General features: G+C 34.9%; 3 protein-coding genes across 3 annotated transcripts; 2 read left to right on the top strand and 1 right to left on the bottom strand.

The window, feature by feature from the left end:
• The first annotated feature begins 2,303 nt into the window (after positions 1 to 2,303).
• On the top strand, positions 2,304 to 4,354 carry LOC146136950 (uncharacterized). The gene has a single exon (XM_083395830.1). It carries the CDS (start codon positions 2,304 to 2,306, stop codon positions 3,165 to 3,167), a length of 864 nt encoding a protein of 287 aa, XP_083251956.1. The 3' UTR covers positions 3,168 to 4,354.
• Positions 4,355 to 5,913: 1,559 nt separating this feature from the next.
• On the top strand, positions 5,914 to 15,784 carry LOC146136949 (apoptosis-inducing factor 1, mitochondrial-like). Its single transcript, XM_083396294.1, has 12 exons — positions 5,914 to 5,925; positions 6,154 to 6,262; positions 6,679 to 6,794; positions 7,498 to 7,719; positions 8,234 to 8,395; positions 9,087 to 9,195; positions 9,619 to 9,815; positions 10,340 to 10,480; positions 11,180 to 11,322; positions 13,972 to 14,114; positions 15,069 to 15,223; positions 15,571 to 15,784. Exons 1-12 carry the CDS (start codon positions 5,914 to 5,916, stop codon positions 15,649 to 15,651), a joined length of 1,590 nt encoding a protein of 529 aa, XP_083252420.1. The 3' UTR covers positions 15,652 to 15,784.
• Positions 14,815 to 18,533, bottom strand: LOC146136948 (ras-related protein Rab-9A-like). Its single transcript, XM_083396378.1, has 2 exons — positions 18,311 to 18,533; positions 14,815 to 16,860 (listed from the first exon to the last, which is right to left on the bottom strand). Exons 1-2 carry the CDS (start codon positions 18,426 to 18,428, stop codon positions 16,355 to 16,357), a joined length of 624 nt encoding a protein of 207 aa, XP_083252504.1. The 5' UTR covers positions 18,429 to 18,533; the 3' UTR covers positions 14,815 to 16,354.
• Between the last annotated feature and the right edge of the window lie 36 nt (positions 18,534 to 18,569).

Raw genomic sequence — 18,569 nt, 5'->3', positions numbered from 1 at the left:
ATGGATCAAGTCATTATTAAATGACCAAACCCAAGTTAAGTCTACAAATAACAAGTTAAGTCCAGTTAATGTCGTCAGTTGTCCAAGTCAAGTCCTTATAGGAGCAAGTCACATTTAAATTAAGTCATTGACATTAAAATGAAACGGTAAACTATTAAGATAGGTAATAAGTTTTTCGAAAACAGTCGCTAATGTCAAATAGTATCTTTAAATTTATTTTCCTAAGCAGAAGACTTTCTATCAGGGAGTCGAACCGTTTGACTTTTCCGGTTCAGCTCCGGTTCGACTAAATTTATTTTCAAAACCGGTTTATAAAGTTCCGGTTCGGATGCAATATGAGATGAAAACGTGTGTCAATAAATGTAGAGTTACGCGGCGTAAACAAAGCTGCTCGTCATTGAAATATCTGAAAAAAAAACGTTTTATGTAATCAGTGATTACTAATCACTATTCAGTATTTTTTATAAAATTTTGAACATGGCATAGATTAAATCTGTAAAATAGAGGTTGTGACGTCATTCTGGAGTGAACCGCTTTTGTTGACAGGTTCGGGTTCGGTTAAGGTTCAGGTTTATTCCAAATATCCGGTTCAGTTCCGGTTCGGCTCCTTAGAATCTTACATTAAGCGGTTCAGGTTCAGTTACGGTTTGGGAAAAATTGAACCAAAACCGGTTCATAAAGTTCCGGTTCGGTTCCGGTTCGACTCTCTGCTTTCTATTAATGTATATTATTCTATGGTGGACGCTATCATGCGTGCAATGTCAGCCGGGTCAACTAATCATGCGTGTCTCGTAAATTCGTAATACTGGTAAAAATAAAATATGTGTTTTTCACTTAAAGAGGTTCTGGCTTAAATTAAAACGTAGAAGAATATTAAAAACCATTTCCTGCATAAGTATTTGGCCTACCTTAATTATGGAGATTGCTTTTAGATGTCCATGGCGAACAATTAGATCTTAAAGGTAAAAAAACTATCTAACATTATGTAACCCTAAGTTTTAAAGCATAAGCCACCTTTGTTTTTTTTTTTTAAGCTGATAAAGGTGTTAAAAAAATAAGTGAGGTATAACCGTTATCCATTCCACGTTGCACGGTTTTGCAAGATCTTGTGTTTGTACCTGTCTCGACTGGCAACAACTGTGTTTCATAACTTGTGTAAAAGGCCAGGAAAACTTTGGATTTTGTGCCGGGGAGACGATTTTGCAGCTTGAAATTGCGCGGCTGTAATAACATTTCTGCCCAAATTTGCACGGCTGTAAAAACCTTATTTGTAAAATTTGCACGGCTAAAAATGTTAGCGCAACGAAAGTTTTGCGCGTTTAAGCGACATTTTGTGTGTGCAGCACTAAATTTTTAGGTTTGCCGGTGGGCATACACCTTAGGTTGAAATCCTACCACAATGACCATTCTATGAAGCTTTTCTTCTTAGTGCACAATACTTGAATTTCGGTATGCGAACAAATTGTTTGAGAAAAAAATACCTGGTCCGTGCCTGCCACAGAATGCAGACTGGACCACATATATTTCATGTGACCTCAATTAGTATATAACACATCGTAATTTTAGAAAAACCTTGGGTGTGCAAAATACATAATTTGCATACCTACACACCTCTCAATTGAACACCACCCACCTGAAGTCTAAGCGCAAAGTACCAGGAAATGCAGACTGTACCTACACAGGGATTTTATCTTGGCGCTCTTTCACTATTGTACGTAAAAATTAATAAAAAAAAAACTTTCTTTAAATGCCGCATACCACAACGCATATTGTTTGGGTTAGGGTGCGGGTTAGCGTTTGGTTGAGGGTGGGTCAAGTTATTATTAATAATAAACATAATATTACTTGACCCACCCTCACCCAAACGCTAACCCAAACAATATGCGTTGTGGTATGCGGTATTATTGTGTTTTGTTTTTTGCATAACTTTTCACGTACATAAGTAAAAGAGCGCCTTTATCTCTTTCTAATCTCGTACAGAATGCAGAGTGTTAATATGTCGATAGACTTGGCTTGCTTAGCTTTGCATAACCACACACAAATTAGTGAACATACATTCTTGGATTTAATGTTTTGGTTCGGTTGATCAGAATTCCAGTTTTAATTTTTAGTTTTCAGTATTTTCATAAATTTATTCCTGTATCCAACGAAATTACAAAAGTTGTTAGATGGGTAAGTAGCCTCTAAAATGCTTGCCTTGCTTTTTTCTCACCTCACTAATGTAGGCATACACTTATTAATTAAAACAAATTCGTTCGCCAGGTAAATAGTGTTAAGTATGAAATGCCGAAAATTTGTTTGGAATGGAATTTAGCTCTCAGAAGGGTAAACGGCAAATATCGTTGGATGGATTTATCTATCGTTGCGATAAAACCCTAAAAAATGGGGTGGAGTCCTGGCGTTGCCTGAGAAAGAAATGCGGCGGTCGAATTCATATCAAAGACGGCCAAGTGGACAGCAGGGGGCAGCATAACCATGAACCCAACCTGCTCGAATCGGAAGTAAAACAATGCTTGTCACGAATTCGTCAGCGGGCATCAACAAGTCAAGACAAGCCCGGACTGTTGATAAAACAAGAACAGGCTGTTTTGTCCCCAGAAGCCATTATCCATTTCCCAAAATACGCCGCTGCTCAGCGAATGATAAACAGAAAGCGGAAATCAGAGACTTTGGAGGAACCACGGGCCGCTGATGTTGTAGAACTGGACGTAGTGCATCGCCTAGCTGAGTCAGTAAAGGAAATTAACAGAAAATCTGAAAACACTTGGACAGTACCCTGTGCGCTAAACAGCGACAAAGAGTATGTGATTAAAAAACTAGACAAAAAGTGTGACAAAAATTGCAAGGTCACCTGCGGCAAGTGCAACTTTTGCATTCACACCTACAGCTGCACTTGTCTGGAGTTTCTAACGCACGCTTTCGATTGCAAGCATATCCACGCAGTGCACATGGGAATGAATTCTGTTCAAGATATCGAGACTAACCACAGCGAATCGGACACAGAATATCTAAAGAAGATGATAGCTGAAAAACTGGACAAGATTATGTCACTGTCTATCACCACAAACTGTAACGACTGTCTTCATGGCGTATTGATAGGCCTCGATACAACATATGATATCGCCCAGGATATGCTAGACTCTGTATCACAGGATAAACAGGAATAAGCGGGCCAGGTTTTTATGCACTCTTTTACTAAGCCTATCTGGTTGATACCTAATTATTTTCACCGTATTGTGTGCTTGATTGTACTTCAATATTGTTCCTGCAAACATGTTTGGCAGGGAGGTAGGTGCTTAACACTTTAACCGCACACCTAAAATTTAGCTGCTTACACTCATGAAATCTTGGCATTGCTGCCAACTTTTCTTTCATCTACTTTTATTCAGCGTTGAACTGAAAGTTTTTTTTATTATCGAAGTATTTTTGACATATCGGTGGTGTTAACAAACTTATTACATACACATTTTTTTTCTTATAGAAAACCTTAATGTTTATTGGTGCTTAAAGCACTTTTGAATTTTTACCTATATATGTAAATCTGTTAACCAAAATTGCTATATTTTCTTAGAATAAAATATGAACTGGCAAAATAATAGGGGTACATTTAACCAGTACTAAATACCTATAGTTAACTGTTTCAAAGTATAGTTATTAACTTAAGATGTAGTTATTTTAGTATTGTTGTTCATAACCTTAATCATAGCTTGTTGCATATTTTAACGTAAACCGTAGTCAATGTTTATTATGTTTTCTTTCTTCAAACTTGTCTACTTGCTTTAAAAATATGTTTTTATTATGAATTATTTTTTAATGCCCAGGGTGCTGTAACAATTCAAATTGTGGTATTACTTCATTATGAGTTTTTTTAGAACAGCAGATTTCTTCATTTTTTAACTTTTGAGTTAGTTGTATTTTTTCTTTTTCATGGCTGACTGATTCAAAACAGTGTTTGGTTTACAGTTTTCAACATTTGGCAAAGATAGTATGCGAGTGGGAGGAGTTGTAGTAGATATAATTAAATTACTACTTAAAATAATTAATGCCTTTACTATGTCTCCGGGATGAAAAAATTGGGTCTTGTCGTATTTATCATCATAAAACATAAAAAAATGTTATTATTATTGTTCCAAAAAATGTAAACAGTTAATCTCTAATTACTTGCCATCACTAGTAAAAAACAAAACACTGCTTATTTTCTTCAAATAATAATTTTTACCTTAACTCATACTGTGCTAAAAAACTATGATTACAATGGTTACCATACCTGGAACCAATTGGATGTTAACCTGTTACACAAAATACTATACTTATAATAGTTTTGAATAACCAAAGAGTTGATAATTTATATGTTTATTTTATTGTTTGCCTGGCATATATATTTGTTTTCGGTTATATACCCTGAAGAAGATTACCTGTATAGATGGTCGAAACATTAGTATTTTTTTTAAAGTTCGGAGGAAGAACACTTTGAAAATAAAAATTTTATGTTTATCGCCATGTTATGTTGCTGTATCTTTTTAAACTTTATAAGTTGTGAATCAATTTAAATACATCTTACTGTTCACTGCCATCTTCATATTATGTTCTATGTTATGATCGTAATTCTTTTCGAATTTTCTACTTTTGCAGGCGCAACTTTCACACAGGTTTAAAACAAAAATAATTTCAAAATGATTCGGTGTAGTAAGTTAGGTGAGCGCATGTGCCTAGCACCATTAAGACAGGTTGCACAACTTCCCAAAAAACCAAAGCAACTAGGTAAGTCGAGGCTTTCTAAATCACTATCTCTTATATATATAGCAGTTTTACAAATGTTTTAAATTAAAAAAAAATTTGGACTAAATTGTATATTATGTAAATGTTCAATTTCTGCCGAATGAAAAAAAAAAAAAAAATTTTAGCATCATTACCACAAGCATAAAAGTAGAGATTTGCAGTTCTATCTTGACCAGGGTTTAACAAATTTTTCAGCTTGCGACATATTTTAATTTATTTTTTGCAACCCCCTTGATGAAACAGTTTAAAACAGTGTGTAATGTGTATTTTAGGGATTTTGTTTTGCATTTACTTCACTAATTAGCATATCAAACAGAAAAATAGAACAATTTTATAGATGTAACACTTTGAATACAAAATTCTACGGACTTATTCACCACCCCAGAACATCGGACCCTATTGTGGAAAGCCCTGGTCTAGAAACAAATTAATGATGCATAATATTAAAACAAGTTTTTAATGTCCAGTTATTCGCTGCATTCATCAAAACCCGAACAGCCATACCTCCAGCAGATTTTCACACACAAATGGACTTTCAAAGCTAGATTCAACTGGTAGCCTGGGTTCAGGCTTATGTATTGTTGGAGGCTTTCTATTTCTTGGAATGGTAAGAAACAGAATTTTTCAGTTGAGACTTTTCAATAATTGTGTTACTACTAAATTATGGTTGTTCTTTGTTTGGTTTTTCGAGATATTTTTAGAATTTCAGTGTACACTTGGTGTCTGTGACGGAATTTTATCTTAGCAAAATAAAGGTTTGTTCATGGTCAAATGAATGGAAACAAAATATACTTTCATAGAACATTATCGGCACCACAAAAGTTAATTACCCAACCTGTGATGATTACATACAGCTTTTTGCCGAAAAATGGCAACCCTTAATATAAATCTAACACTTTGTAAAATAAACACTACAAAACTATATTGGGGTTGTAAGTTAGAATCTCGTGCAGGTAATTAGCAAACATTAAACAATTCGAAACTAATTTGTGTAGGCCTAACTAAACAATCTGTTGTTTTAATTTAACTACATAGTGATACCCAATAGTTTGAAAGATGTGCCCTCCCATACCGCATATTGTCAATAATATGGTAAAATAAACAAAATTGATCAGGTTGATAAGTGTGATGGTAATGGTTTTCAAGGTATAAGGCCAAATCTGATTTTGCATTAGGAAGCTTACTTATCTTTGATGTTTACAGTAATTTTTTATTATAAATTATTGTTTTAAAGTAGAAAACTGGATTAAAACAAGGCTGAAATGTACAATTAAGTGTGTATATATATTTATATAAGAGTGGTTATAAACATATTCCTATAGACTTTCGAGTAAAACTTAAAAATAATACTTTCCATTGAAAAACATTCTGCAGGGTATTTACAAACTTATCAGCAAAAATGAGGCACAGGCTGCCGAATCAGTCGAGCGCGACACGTCGGCTGCTGAAGAACTGACAAATGAGCAAAGCGAAGAAGAACAAGGTACTTACAACCAGTTTTGTTTTGTTTAACAAATTTTCAGTGGCGACAACTCTTTAATCTAAATGTGTTGAATATAAATATATTGATACCTGATGTTTTTGTCAAAAACTACAACTTACAGATACACCGGGAAACTTATTTATCTTTCGTACTTAATTTAGCAGTTTTTACAACTTTAATTTTGTGTTTTACCGATAACTTATTTCACTCCCACGCATACAAACATAGCACCGTGGCCCTATGATGCAACAGTGATCAAAAGTAAAAAAAAAATTGAGCCACGCCACTTTAAAAATACAGTACAGTGAATATACTGCTATCATGCATCCCATGACATTGACAAAACTAAAATATTTCAAAAAATAACCCGTGGCCCACAGTTTGCCCACCACTGTTTTATGTGACAATACTTCCAGACACTGAAGTACACATTCCAGAGTTTCCCGCTCAAGTACAGTATCTACTTATCGGTGGTGGAACCGCCTCCTATGCAGCCATGCGTGCAATCCGAAAACATGACGTCAGCGCAAAGGTTTGGAATTAGGTCTATATTTATCACCTTAACCAGGGATTGGTTAACAATTGTGCACTCCATGATTACCAGTGGTAATATATATAAAAGTGTTCATATTATTGGGGCATGTAGATAACCAGTTAAAGTATATATAGTCCAAACCAACCACATTTTCATGCAGTAAACTAATTAATTGGTTTTTGTAAAACTCTTGATTAAGTCTGCTACTTCTGTCTGATCTATTACATTTTCATTGGGTGGAAATATTCCCCCTGTGTATTTCAATTAGCGATTTACAGTGTGTGGTCTATCCTTTCTGAATTTGATATTGCATTTGGTGAGTCAAACTCATAACTTTAGTAAACCTCTTGGTTTAAATCAAGTAGCGATTCGTGCAACTCTAGCAAACAAAAACCCTGCCGTGTCGGGGCTATTCTATGTTTGACCAACAGATTCTCATTACACATTTAAACCCATAAGCTGAAGATAGAACACCTTAATCTTATCATTGAAACTGAGGTATTCTATGTTTGACCATCAGATTCTCATTACACATTTAAACCCATAAGCTGAAGATAGAACACCTTAATCTTATCATTGAAACTGAGGTATTCTATGTTTGACCATCAGATTCTCATTACACATTTTTCAACCCATAAGCTGAAGATAGAACACCTTAATCTTATCATTGAAACTGAGGTATTCTATTTATGACCAACAGATCCTTATTATCAGCGATGATACTGAAGTCCCGTATATGCGTCCCCCACTCTCCAAAGAACTGTGGTACGGTGACGACCAGGAAACATCACGCTTGTTGCAATTCAAGCAGTGGAATGGAAAGTGGAGAGACATCTACTTTGAGAAGCCTGAGTTTTATTGTAAACCAAGCGAGCTTTCAAGTAAAGAAGCAGGCGGTGTTGCCCTGGCGTTAAATAAGAAGGTCAATTTTAAAGCGTTTTTGATTTGCTTGTTTTAAATCAAAAAAACCTCCACCTATATCTATAGTGAGTAGTATACAGTTCCATTTTTTTGTGAATGCTTTGGACATTCAAGTTACAGTATTATGTATTACAAGTCAATGCTGTTTTGTAAGTAAATTTTAGCTACTTATTTTATATGAGCTGTAAAGGTTTATAATTCATAATTAAGCAACTAGGATTCAAAAAAAATATAATGGCATTTTTGCCATAATATTATTTTTAAGATATAGTTCATGATCAGTTTTTTAACATTTGATTTTGATGCTGGCGAATAAATTTTGAGTGAGTGCTACTAAATTCACCAAAAAAAATACAATAATTGCTAATTTACAGAATTAGGCTGTATATTATAGACTGTTTAAGAAATGTAAAAGACTATTTCAGCTTAAAACACTGGACATTGCATTTGTTTGTTGAGTTATGCAGTGATTTTTGGTTGTATACTAAAGTGATTGTATTACACATTCTGTGCAGGTGAAAAAACTTGACTCGTCGGAAAACCTTGCCACCTTAGATGACGGGACTGAAATAAAATACGAAAAGTGTCTTATTGCCACTGGAGGGCAGCCTAGAAACCTCCCCAGTGTTAGAAAGGCCGGCGACGAAGTTGCAAAAAGAACGACATTATACAGAAAAGTAATTGTTTTTTTGAACAAAATTCCCATTTTGCTTAAACAATACCTGACTTGCACCATGTAAGCTCCAGACTCCACTATGTAAAATATATATATATATTGTTTTAGAAAAAAATGCATATTTTTCACCCTAAAAGTAGAAAGCTTAAGCCAACTATAAAGGTGTAAATCAATGAGATCCAGGTTTGTGCAGCAATTTGACAATTATTTGTAATAAAAAAAAACACAATATACATGATTTAAAAGATATGATTTTGTAAATTTGATTTATGGCCATTCCTTATATTGTATTTTTCTAATTATTTTGTACCTAATTTCCTTAATCCTGGAATATTTTTTGTCCTGTCTATGTTGTAATTGTGATTAGCTTCAACAAATTAACAGTTTCATGTTATTTTTCAATATAATCCTCAACAAAACTAACATTTTACCTCGTATGTCAGTGCTGTGTTTCAAAGGTTTGCTGACAACGTTGAAAACTTAGCAGGCCAAACCATTATTTCCAAAAGTACTCCAGTCACAGGTGTAGTTCCAGATGTACGCTATAATTTAAGTGACTGTATGAGAATTTTTTCATTCCTTCAATAGTACAAAACACCCTAAAAGTGGCCTTGGGTGTACATTCCAACATGTTCTATTTTATACTATATATTCACAGTACTCTGTTTTTAAAAATTACAATGGCTTTTCAGGCCAGCGACTTTCTCAAATTGGATGAAGTGACTGATTCAGTTGAGTCGGTTACTGTCATCGGTGGAGGCTTTATGGGAAGTGAGATCGCATGTGCACTCGGACATAAAGGTACAACCAAGTTTATTTATTTATATTTCACCAACACAAAGTGTTATTTTTTTGTGTGCTGTCTACTATATAATTATAGTGTATATTGTATAGCATGTTTTTAGAATAGCAGATTTTATTTTTTCTGACATAAAGTACCACAAATTTTTTTATTTATTTTTCACGAACGCAGACCGTTATTTTTTGTGTACTAACTACTGGCAGATTTTAAATAAGTATATACAAAACATATTTATGCCTTGAAAGCTTGCAATAAATTTATTTATTTTAGCCCAATGTTTCTCAACCCTTTCTCCAGCCACCTAACTAAATTCTAAGCATAGCAGCCAAGCTTTGGCCCCTTATAGTAGGATTTGTGAAAACCAAACAAACGTTAAACCGCTATTTGCAGCCAGCTAGAACTAAAAAAAAATCCTCGACCAGGCGAATCAAAAGGTTTCCGCGTGAACCAGATCTTCCCAGAGAAGGGCAACATGGGAATAGTGCTTCCTGAGTATCTCACCAAGTGGACAACGCAGAAGGTTAAAAGTGAAGGCGTGAACGTTGTGAGTGAAGCGCTCGTGAAAGATGTGAGCATGGAAGGAGACAAAGTCAAGCTCACGCTCACCAACGACCAAGAGGTGGATTTTTTGACACCGATATCTTGTGTTCAAACCGACACCGATGACAGATTGTTTTATGGTTTTGCTAACTGATAACGATAACACTTTTTTCTTTTTATATAAATGATAATTAGGGAAAATGTTTTTTGACCTAAAAAATGAAAAATTTTGACAAATTTTAACCTATTTGAAGGATTCAAACAATATACTATTATTTAAAGTACTGCGTTACTTGGCGTCGTTAACCACGTTTTTGATGCATATGTCAGTTAACGTTTCAGGTTCATGCAAAACTCTTGAAAATGCTGACTACATATTTTTGTCAAATGACTAACAACTATAAAAAAGCCCCCCCAAAACGAAAATACTTCATTTCAACCAAAGTCATTTGTCAAAAAGACTTTAGTCAAGTCAAGACACTTTTGCCCAAAAGACTTCAGTCAAGTCAAGTCATTCAAAAACAGTGGCTTAGTGCACAAGTCAACGACTTACAGCACTGCTTTTTCAGACGCCATTAAAACATGGTGTATTTTTAACTGCAGATGTTGACCGACCACATCGTAGTGGCCGTTGGTCTTGAAATCGACACCAACCTGGCCGACTCAGCTGGAATCGAGATCAACGAAAAACACGGAGGTTACCAAGTAAACGCCGAACTGCAAGCAAGGTCCAATATTTGGGTGGTAAGTCGGTAAACGGCAGTGGTTTAAAAAAAGTCATTTTGAAATGACTTTAGTCTAAGTCAAGTCTTTTTGAATAAATAACAAGTCAAGTCGTAATTAGAGTAAGTCCATTCCAAGTCAAGTCTTTGTCTTAAAAATTAAACGTTTAACTATTAAACTTGACAAACTTGTCCGATTTTGAGCAATATCTTAACTGAAAAATAACAGAACCCCGACATATTGCCTGCAAAATGTAAAATTAAAAAAAAAATAACCCAAGTTTATAATAAAAAATGCTGAAAACAGTTTTGTTCAACCCAAGGCATAGTGACTTGAATGAACTTTAGTCAATACATTGACACGAGTCATTACATCACTGATAAACGCCTCATGAAAATTAGTGCATGAGTTCGAATCTCACTTAACGCTGGTTTTATGACGTATGAAAGAGCGATTGTTATTCGTTAACCTTTAGATATTATTTTACAGCGTTTGAAACATTCCGCACTAATGGCACAAAAATTGTTCGAAAAAAAAAATTTAATTGAAAAAACAAACAGAAAACACCAAGTTGATAAAAACATATTAGGGAAAACAAAAATATTTAAAGAAATTTTATTTACAAAATTAAAAATAATTATTCGGACAAAAACAACACGTGTCCAAGGGGCAACATAAAAAAAACAATTTAAATTATCGACATTTTAAAAATGTTTTCAGGCGGGTGACGCGGCTTGCTTCTACGACACCAAGTTGGGAAGGCGCAGAGTTGAGCATCACGATCATGCAGTTGTTAGTGGGAGACTGGCCGGCGAGAACATGACCGGAGCACAAAAGCACTACTTCCACCAGTCCATGTTTTGGTGAGTGCTGGAAGACTACAACCACACCAACGTCGAAATACACAACACAGTTCGGAATAAGATCAACATAGGACTAATACTTTATAGTCGGAGTAACGTTTAAAATCACATAAGTCCTAAATCCGTCGGAATAAGACCAAACTGGACAACTTGACCCCACACCCAACCCCTAACTTGCCCCACACCCAACCCCTAACTTGACCCCACACCCAACCCCTAATTACCTCATTTAAGTCCGTGCTGTGTATCGCCTGATCAGTTAATCACACCTAATTGTTGGGTTATTATGGGTTATTCGTCTAATAGTTGAAGTTCTGCCAAATTTAACTAAATGCATTTTCTGGATTTTGGATGCATATATTTGGCACGAGTTTGCTACAACAGTGTTTTTACAAATACTTGCTTTACGACGTCTTATTATGACGCAAGTTTGTCCTGTAACTTCAGTATGCGGTCCGCTAATTTTTTTTTGTAATGTTATTACGGTCCTTGTCTCATTTTGAGTTGTGCAGGTTTGTCTTATGCCCTTTATAAAAACATGGAAAAAACGAGCGTTTTTTGCCAACTTACCAGTAGGTACGTCTGATACTCAACATTCTGTCCGATACCCGATATTTTGAACAAAAAGTGTCGCGTTCCTGCCCAATCCCAAATGACGTCATTATTGCTTAAACCAACCAATTAGATCATTTTCCCCAGTTATTAGGCCCACTGATAAATTGTCAGTATTAAACTTTAACATTAAACTTAACAATAATAAATTATTTGGCAGCTTGTGTATAATAAGTTGTTTCGATGTTTACTGATTTTAATGTTAGGGTATTTATTTTAGGGTTGTTTTTTTTAATTTTAGTTTAGTTTGAGAACCACTGGTTTTTACCCATTTTACCCTTTGTTATCTTTCTATTTTTTTACCCTTTTCAAAAACTTTTTTAGTAATTTTTCGACCTCATTATTACCCTTTGTTATCTCAGCGTAGAAGTTTAATTACATCCAGTTGTTCAGCATCGGATTGTTACCAATGCCAGATGGTAGTAGACCTATACTAGAGTGGTATCGGTGTCAATCCGGTACTTATGTGATCGTGTTTGTCAACCATTATTTGTGTTCTACCACTGCGTTTTTTACCCTCAAAGTTTCCTACCTAAGGAAATGAGCTGAAACACTTTAGAAAGTAAGGATCTCCCGCGGACAATAAAATGTAAAAGAAAGATTCTTGTCTTCGTATCCAAAGATCTTAAGACTGTTTATTTATTAAAACAGATAAAACATAAAATCATTCCTTCTTAAGAAACTGATGATGTCTTATAGGCGTAATTTTATGTTTTATCTGTTTTAATAAATAAACAGTCTTAAGATCTAAGGAAATGAAGTATTACAAATCTAAAGGAACAGCAAACTTACGTTTGTACTGTTCGATTTCATCATAGTCGTGTTTTACTTATTTGACCAAAGATATGACGTCATTTCTAATACGGGCCTTAAATATCGGTTATCGGAAAAAAATACTAAGGCTCAGACTTTACCAGTTGACTATCGTACTACAAAATCCGTGTAGTCTTGGACACTTATCGTGCATTTATTTCATAAGTCGACCTTTTACTCCTAAACTCGCTCATCAGAATTAAATTTTAATCCAAAAAGTGTTAAGTACCCAATGTCGAACAACGCATTAGTGGCAACCAACAACTCAAACAAAAGTCAGTATTTCGATTTTCCGGGTGTTAGGCAATTGATTAATTGCCAAACAAACGTTTCGATGCTGACACGATTTTCGATTCCTGTTGAACGTGCCTTCATAGCTGTCGTTTTGCCTAAGTACTGTCGGATATAATTCTGGGACTTACCAATTCTGGGCAAACCAGTCATGTTGTGTATTAACCGAAGTTCCAGTCAAGTTATTTCTAAAAAACCCTTCGATTCAAGTCAAGAAATTTGTAAAATACCTGAAGTCCAAGTCAAATCATTTTTAAAACACCTTATGTTGAAGTCACGTAATTTTGTAAAAAAAATCAAATTCAAGTCCAAGGTATTAACTGTGAAAATTGGAAAAATCGTCCGATAATGGGCAGTAACCAAACGTGTACATTACGTAATCTTCTGTTAACCGATCAGCCATATATGCGATGTTTGGTCTGGTTAATGATTTGCGACACACTCACCAGCTGTTTTGTTTCAACCCCTCTCACGTAAAACAATGGCAATACAGTAGTACATAGACTGACCAGGGATTCTCAAACTGTGCTACACAAAACTTCTTCTCATTTCGTAAAGCAACCCATTCGTATTTCAAAAAATGTCGTCATGACTTGGATTAACAGTACTCAGTCAGTAAACATACCACTGTATATAACAACAGTGGTTTTCCTTTTTTTTCTTGCGACGCCTTTTTTTAAGTTTTATTGTGGTGCAACCCACACAACGATTGGTGATCTAACTCTTATTCATATGCTATTTGTTTATATGCAAGTAAGGTGGGATAGAAAAACAAGTAGCCTGCAGTGAAGTTCGAACTCACTACCTCGGTCATACCGGGACGATCGCTCTACCAACTGAGCTACACGGGCTGGAGTAAGTCGAGAAACAACCGCGATCAAATGTTAAAAACACTGTTTCAAGCAAAGGCACTGCGAACTACTTTATTTTAAGGTCCGACCTCGGTCCAGATGTCGGTTACGAAGCGATTGGTTTGGTGGATTCCCGTCTTCCAACCGTCGGAGTTTTCGCCAAAGCGACAGAAAAAGATTCGCCAAGGGCAGCTGACGAGGAAGGGTTAAGGTCGTCTAATCAAGGTAAGATCCATCAATAGTTTGTACCCGAACGGTTTCATCGCTACTCCCCGCCGTATGAAGCCGGGTAATTGAATATTTTGGGTGGAATTCAGATGGGTTATGCCAGTGTTGTAAACAAGTCATTTTGGAATGACGGAGTCCAAGTCAAGTCAACTTCAAGTGATGTCATTGACATAAAAGTAAAATGTTAAACTATTCAAATTGCTAAACTCGTCAGATTATGAACAAGAATTTAAGCAAAACATAACACAAACGCAATATACAGTAAACTGAATATACATTTTAATGAAAAACACTTAGTAATCCCATATATTTGGCAAAATGACTTTTTCCCAGTCATTTGTCCAAAAGACTTAAATCAAGTTTGGCCGTCAGGCTTCACTTAAAATCTTCAAAAAACTTTACTGCAATTACTCCCACCTTTGTTATTTGTGCTCGTCCCTTGCTAGATCAGAGCTTCTCAAAAAGGGGTCACTTAATAAATTTAAGGTTAAAATTATCAAAAACTAGTTAGCATTTTCTGCAATCAAATTGTTTTTACATGGAAACTTTAATAAAAAACACTTTATGTTATCCCAAGATATTTAACGAATTCTTTTTCCACATCACCTACTTCTTAGGTTAAATTTCTTAGTAAACATTGACTAAAACAAAATTATTGACTCTCTCCTCTGTAATAAGCAAGTGCAACTAATGAAACACATAACTTCTTTATTTGATGTAATATATGCAATCATAATAAAAACAAAACAAATACATAGCAATGGCTCACAAAACTTCGAGCTGTATGACACGAAGGTCAAAATTATTGCAAGACCACATTCAATTCACAGTAAAAACAAAATTTTTGATAGTACCAATTTTAGACGAAAGATGTTGGGTTTAAAATACTGAGTCCACTAATTAAAAGCAACTTGTGGGATGTTAATAAAAACTTTTTTTGTGTTCATAAAGAATCTGAACCCGAACCAGAACAAAAACATTCCCCTGAAGTTTCAAAAAAAGTAAGCGACGACTTTGGAAAAGGGGTTGTGTTCTATCTGCGAGACCAAACTGTTGTAGGAATTCTGCTATGGAATGTATTTGGACGAATGTCTGTCGCAAGAAAGGTAAATTTTCTTGTTTGATAATTCTTGTTTTATCTTTTTTTGTGTAGGTTACAAAAATCTAATATATATATATTTAAACATTATGCCATTCAATTTATTTTTTTTAATTATTGCAGTACATATGTTGCAAACCTTTTTAAATATTGTTACAATAAACAAATGCAACACCATTATTCAACAAACTGTAAAATTTCACAGTAGGCTGCAGCAAGTAAATGGTTGAGAAACACTGCTGTATAGTCATAGTACACAAACCTGCCTTAATTAGTGCAAAAAGGTTAATTAACATTTTCGAATCCAGTAAAGTAGATGACCCAAATTGTAAATTGTTAACTACTATTTTTCAGATTATTCGTGATCATCAATCGTACGAAGATTACAGCGAATTAGCGAAACTTTTCAAAATCCACAGTGAAGATCTCGATTAAGTTCAAACAGCTTCTGCTGCTGCTGCTTAAATATTACAGTCCAATGGTGCATCATGAAATAAATTATGTGCCTTAGTTTTGTCATCTGTAATTCGCCTGTGATGAAAGCGGTTCTTATACTCTACTAGTTCTACATCTTGCGAAAAAATATAAAATTAAAGTTCCAAGATTTGTTTTTGTGTTTGGCAGGAACTGAATGTTTTACGGCATTTGAAGCCAACTGAAAGAAATAATTTGAGCTAAATATAATAGGAGACATGATAGGGTATGCCTGATAATAATTGGATCAGAATCTATACCAAATGCCTAGTTGTGGTATCAGTGATTTTTATAGAAATTTCAGGCATGATATACAATCTTGTGTAGTGATTTCTACATCAAAAAAATTGTACTTTTCTATGTAACACAACCAAATAAAAATTACTGTTTTTTTTAGCATAGTAAACATGTCTTTGGATCACAATACTTTTTTTCCAGAATATTGGGTATGGAAATAACATGTTGATACTACCAAGTAAAACCATTGAAATTGAAACTAATACATACCATGCCGAGTTTCATCAAAGACACCAAGTTAAAAACATTTATAAATACTGGCTGCAAGTTACTTCATAATAAATTAAGTGCATTATACACAATATATGTTTAAGAAGGTGGCCAGTTGGCAACCAATTGAATGACCATGCTTACAGTATTCACTATTTCAGCAACACTTGGTTTTACCCATATCAGTGGTGTGCAGGTTGATTCTTGGCATATCCGAAGTAAGGTTGGTAATACTTGCATCTCCATGGTGCAACTGTGCGGTTACAGTCTTTCGAACTGCGGTGTCAAAGCACTGTTTCACATTGATGGCATCCTTTGCGCTGGCTTCGATGTGCGGATAACCACCGATTTCCCTGCACCAGTTGTTAACGTCCACCATCGAGACTTCTTTTTCATCTGCGTCAATGTCCACCTTATTTCCAAGCACCAGAAATGGAAAGTGCGGTTCGTTTATGTCGGCGTAGTACAGAAATTCTTCCTTCCACATTGGTAAATTGTGGAAACTTTGCAAGTCGTTCACGGCGTACGTCAGCACACAGCAGTCGGCACCCCGATAAAACGGTGTCCGTAAACTTTTAAATCTCTCCTGGCCAGCTGTATCCCATATTTGAAGCGTGTATTGGACATTGTCCACCGTCACGTTTTTGGTCAAAAATTCAACACCTGAAAACCATCAAAAGTATAAATATGTATTTTTACAAAAGAAAGTCTGAAAAAGCTGTGTATATACTGAATCTATTCTCTTGCAAAGAAATTCTGATTTACTCCCAAGTATGAAAAAGGTTATTTGTGGCTTGTGGGCATCTGTAGCTATATAATGGCTGAAATCTTAGATCTTAAAAAGTGTGGGAGTTAAATCAACAAAAAAGACAGTCTATACAGCAAATTTTTAAAATAAAGCCTTTGTATCGTACCTAAATCAATTGATACACATTACATCCAACTAAATCTTGGTATGCAATAAACAGAATATTTAATTTCCAAGTTTGAGGTATTTTTATTTCCTCAAAACCATATATTTGTAAACTTATTTTCAAATGTTAATACAAAAATGCCTATATATCTAACTATATTGCTTGTGGGATGAAAAAAATTATAATTTCCGGCCAGTTATATAATTGTCTTTGCAAAAAAAAAATCACACAGTGACTGGGTGAACCAAAGGTAAATTTGGGGTATCATTGATCATCCATTTTTTTTTGGCTTGTCAGAAAACAGTTTATAAAATTATTTGTTCAAGGAATATAATATTGTCAGATTCCAAAAAAGTTTTTCTAATACCACCTAAACCCAAACATTTGCTGTAACTCAACTGGATAAACTAATAGTTAGTGGTTATTTGCCCTTATCCCTAGGTACACAATCACCCATTGGAGATTATACATGAATTTAAATTTGGTTGGAAGTCTCATTAAAATTAATTTTTCAAGATTTGCTTTATTTGTATGATTTTTTCCCCAATAATTTTAAATTAGTTTGTTAGCCAGGTTATTAACTTGGAAGAGGCTATTCACTCGGACACTGTAGTTCAAATCGACATATAATCACTATCAGGTGCAACTGTAAAAGACAGATCCAGTCAAATATCCCATAAGCACCTTCTGAGACTATTTAGCTGGCTGACAATGTATATTAAATTACTTGCTGAAAACATCATTGAAATTATGTAAAACTAAAAAAACACCAGCAAAACTTAAGCATTAACCCTAACCCAAATTAAAAATCAGCTATTGGTACAAGTGTAAAAGAGTAATCCAGTGAAATTGCAACTTCCTGTATTGGCGTTTAAGTCCAGTCTGCATTTCATGGCACTTCACGCTATGATCTTTGGTGAAATTTTGAGATGTGCAGTTTGCCACAAAAGATTAATGCCCACCTAAGATTTAGAAGTCTAGGACAACTCAACATTTTTTTGAAAGTTAGATATGCAAGTTACTAAGTTAAGCGTATACCTTTTACAGAACGCATTTCAACTACTTTCTTCCTGGCGAATAGCTCCTTGCTTCAAGGATAACGTTTTTGGAAACTCTCGTCAGTTAATATTGTAGTTTGTCGCATTTTTTTTAAACAATGAAGGCAGAAATAAAACAAGCGCATATGTTTCTATTCTTACCAATTGTGTGATACGACTGTCCGTCGAATTCGTCTGTAATGAACCTGTTCATAATCGAACTTTTTCCGACGCCACCGTCTCCAATTAACACAATCTTTAGAACCCGCGGCTGGGCCATTTTGGAAAACAAACGAAGCTACCAGTATTCCATAAATTTAATCGACCAGGGCAATTTGGTTTGGCAAATAAAGTATGATATGAAACTTTTAAGTGGCCATTGTCATCAAAGTATATCAAAACAGTAGTAACGAAACTCACG

Source organism: Ascidiella aspersa, chromosome 8 (genome assembly GCF_963924565.1).
Source record: "Ascidiella aspersa chromosome 8, kaAscAspe10.2, whole genome shotgun sequence".
NCBI classification, from domain to species: Eukaryota; Metazoa; Chordata; class Ascidiacea; order Phlebobranchia; family Ascidiidae; genus Ascidiella; species Ascidiella aspersa.
This window is presented reverse-complemented; position numbering and strand designations above follow the sequence as displayed.